Source organism: Lolium rigidum, chromosome 2 (assembly GCF_022539505.1).
Source record: "Lolium rigidum isolate FL_2022 chromosome 2, APGP_CSIRO_Lrig_0.1, whole genome shotgun sequence".
In the NCBI taxonomy this organism is placed as follows: Eukaryota; Viridiplantae; Streptophyta; class Magnoliopsida; order Poales; family Poaceae; genus Lolium; species Lolium rigidum.
The window spans coordinates 180,754,964-180,757,873 of NC_061509.1; the positions used below are offsets into that span (position 1 = coordinate 180,754,964).

Genomic DNA, 2,910 nt, shown 5'->3' on the forward strand with positions numbered 1-2,910 from the left:
GCCGATCCAAGATCTTATGTTTTCACCCTAGAGAAACATGAGCTCTCAAAACAACTCCTTCAGCAATGTTATTGCCAGGCACAACAATGAATGTTAGATCTTAGGTTTTCACCCTGAAAGTCACGACTCGGTACTCGAGGAGCACTACCAAAAAAAAGAATCGCCATTGTTGTCACCCCCACTTGTCACTGACAGTTGTCAAACATCATACTCACATGTACCGTTCCCAGAATGGACGGGAACATCCCGCAAGCCAAACTGAAGCTAACAAATACTCCGTCCGATCTGTTTTAATTGACGTGAATACCACATACTATATGCTAGAGATCTTCAGAACGTCAATTTAATCGGATAGGAGGAGTATTAGTCATGAGTCATGACCAGGTTGCATACAAAGCATAAAAATAGAAGGCAAACATGATTAGTTGTTAATGTGGGTCTAGCTAGTTCATCTTCTTTATGGAAGAAAAAGCTAACAAGTACAAACGATGGAGAAACTGCCAAGCAAAGACGAGCACGAGCGAATCCAATCTTATTCCTCTGTTCAACTTAATTTCCGATCTATCGTATATTGGGAGAAGCCTATCATTTTTTTTTTGTTCGAGATCGGACTAAGTATATCATGCCATGACTATTATGACCTCATGGGTGTCTAATATCGGGAGTGCTCGTGCTCACACTTTTACAAACAATAACTCGGAAACATCAGGGAACGACTGACAGAAGGGTTTGTTTGTACTATTTTGTTCTTGATTGATTTTGACACGTCACCACCTACAGTAGATCACTAGTGAGTTGTGTCGTATAAGGACGCATATCAACGCTTGGTGATCATTAACATCATGCAGAATTGGCAAAAAAAAAAAAAAGAGCTGACAACAAAGGTGTTTGTCGATAATGACAAGACGCCACTCATATCCATACTCAGTTGAGCACATACGAGCCCAGTTTGGGACACACTGACACTTCAATCATCTCTAGTCTTTTTCAAAAATGATAGAGAAAGTTATTGCGTATTTCTCTGTCAAAACATCTACTCCGTATCGGTAATTCTTCCACTCTTGATACAGACACTAAAAAATTGTCCGACAAGTCAGATGATCGGAAGCGGGGGCGTCTCCCAGACATCGAAAACGTTCTCCTCGTTATGCAGGGCGAAAAGACGATCGCCCCCGATGGAGAGGTCGCAGATGACGCCGCCGTCGCTCGCCCGCAGCGTCGACGTCAACGCGTGGTCGGGGCCACTGAACACCGAGATGGCGCCGGTCGTCGTGGACGCGAAGAGCTGGCCGCCGTGCGCGGCGAGCTTGGGATAGCACGTCTCCTCGCCTTTCACCTTCTTCCTGCCCGTCAGCTTGCTCCCTGACCTCCACCTTACGCCGCCGGCGTTGCTCCGGAGGTCGAGGAACCCGAGGTCGTCGTACTGGTTGACGACGCAGACGGACCAGCCGTCCTCCATCGCGATAGCGTGGACGGCGTGCTTGTCCTCGAGCGACGCGGGGGTGCCGACGTCGGACCAGGACCAGGCGACGCTCCTGGCCCGGAAGTCCAGCAGGGTGACGAAGGAGGAGTCGGCGCGCGGGAACATGGTGGCCGCCATGAGCGTGCTCGTGCCGTGCAGCCACTGGAGCCCGTCGGCGTCGCCGAGCGCGCAGGCGGGCGGCTCGTAGAAGAAGTCGGCCTGCTGGCCGGTGGCCGCGTCCCACGCGGCGACGCCGTACTCGTTGAGGCGGCCCTTGCAGCTCGCGAAGATTTTAGAGTGTTGGCCGTCGAAGGCGAGAGCCCCCGGGGTGAATGGCCTGGGCTGGCGGTCGTGCGCGACAAGGAAGCGGTGGCGCAGCTCGCCGGTGAGCGCGGAGAAGGCCGCCACGCCACCGCCGCCGTGTCGGGTGCTGCTGTTGGGACCGTCGCGGGCGGCGACGAGGAGCGTGGCGGCGTCGAGGTAGGCGGCGTCGTTGACGGGCGCGTGGGCGAGGTGGACCGGCCGGCGCTCCTGGAGCATCCAGTTGTACACGCGCACGGCGCCGCCGTGCGCGACGCAGCACCCGCCGTCGGGGGCCGCGCGGACGGCGGCGCCGTCCCCGGGCGCGCGGCCGGGGACGGAGGCGGCGAGGCGGAGGCGGTCGCCGTCGAAGTCGCCCCAGCGCGCGGCGCGGACGCGGTCGAGGAGGCCGTAGTAGAGCGCCTCGCGGCAGAGGGCGGCCTCGGGGACGTGCGGCGGCAGGTGGAGGCCGCCCGTGCGGAGCAGGTCCAGCAGCACCGCGAAGCAGGCCGGGTCACGGTCGATGAAGTACTCGGCGTCGGAGCCGGGGACGTTCCAGGAGGCGTCCAGCATGGCGCCCAGCATGGTGTCCCGGCCTGCGGAGGCGAGCGTGTCGGCCGTGGTCTCGAACACCCGGCCGCCGACGTTGAGGCGCACGCGGCCGGCCGCCGCTGGCGTGCACATGGCTCTGTCCGGACGCTTGCGGGTTACGGCTCGCGCGTCTGCGGGGAGTGCGTCGACGGTTGGGGCACTCGATCGGGAGTTGGGACGACCAGGTCGGGAGCAGGGCGTGTATGACGGTCGCGGCGTTGTTTCGCGCCGTGGTTTTATATAGGGGTGGCGACGGAGCCGAGGATCCGGTCGTGCCGGACGTCATCGTCACCGGGGTTGTTCCTTGGACGCAACACGGGATCGGGTGTCATGGTGCTCTGTTCGGCGGCCGGATTTGGTGATGTGGTGGGGCGGCGGCAGGGATTTGTTTACGGAGTGGATTTGGGTGCGGGGTGGCTCTTTCTCTGCCTCGAGCACCATGCCCGTCCTCCTCGGGGTACCAACTCTAGTGGATTAGAATGTTCCATGGTGGGTCAAACCATGTCTAACTGTATTTTGCATTTCAAAACGTGGTGATATAAAACGATGTACTCCTA

General features: G+C 58.1%; 1 protein-coding gene across 1 annotated transcript; it reads right to left on the reverse strand.

Moving 5' to 3' along the window:
• Window positions 1-966: 966 nt before the first annotated feature.
• Window positions 967-2,446, reverse strand: LOC124690344 (BTB/POZ domain-containing protein At2g24240-like). The gene has a single exon (XM_047223736.1). It carries the CDS (start codon window positions 2,444-2,446, stop codon window positions 1,094-1,096), a length of 1,353 nt encoding a protein of 450 aa, XP_047079692.1. The 3' UTR covers window positions 967-1,093.
• Window positions 2,447-2,910: the final 464 nt, after the last annotated feature.

Excerpts from the sequence above, each read along its gene's own strand:
- LOC124690344 (XM_047223736.1), bottom strand. The coding sequence starts at position 2,446 with ATGTGCACGCCAGCGGCGGCCGGCCGCGTGCGCCTCAACGTCGGCGGC.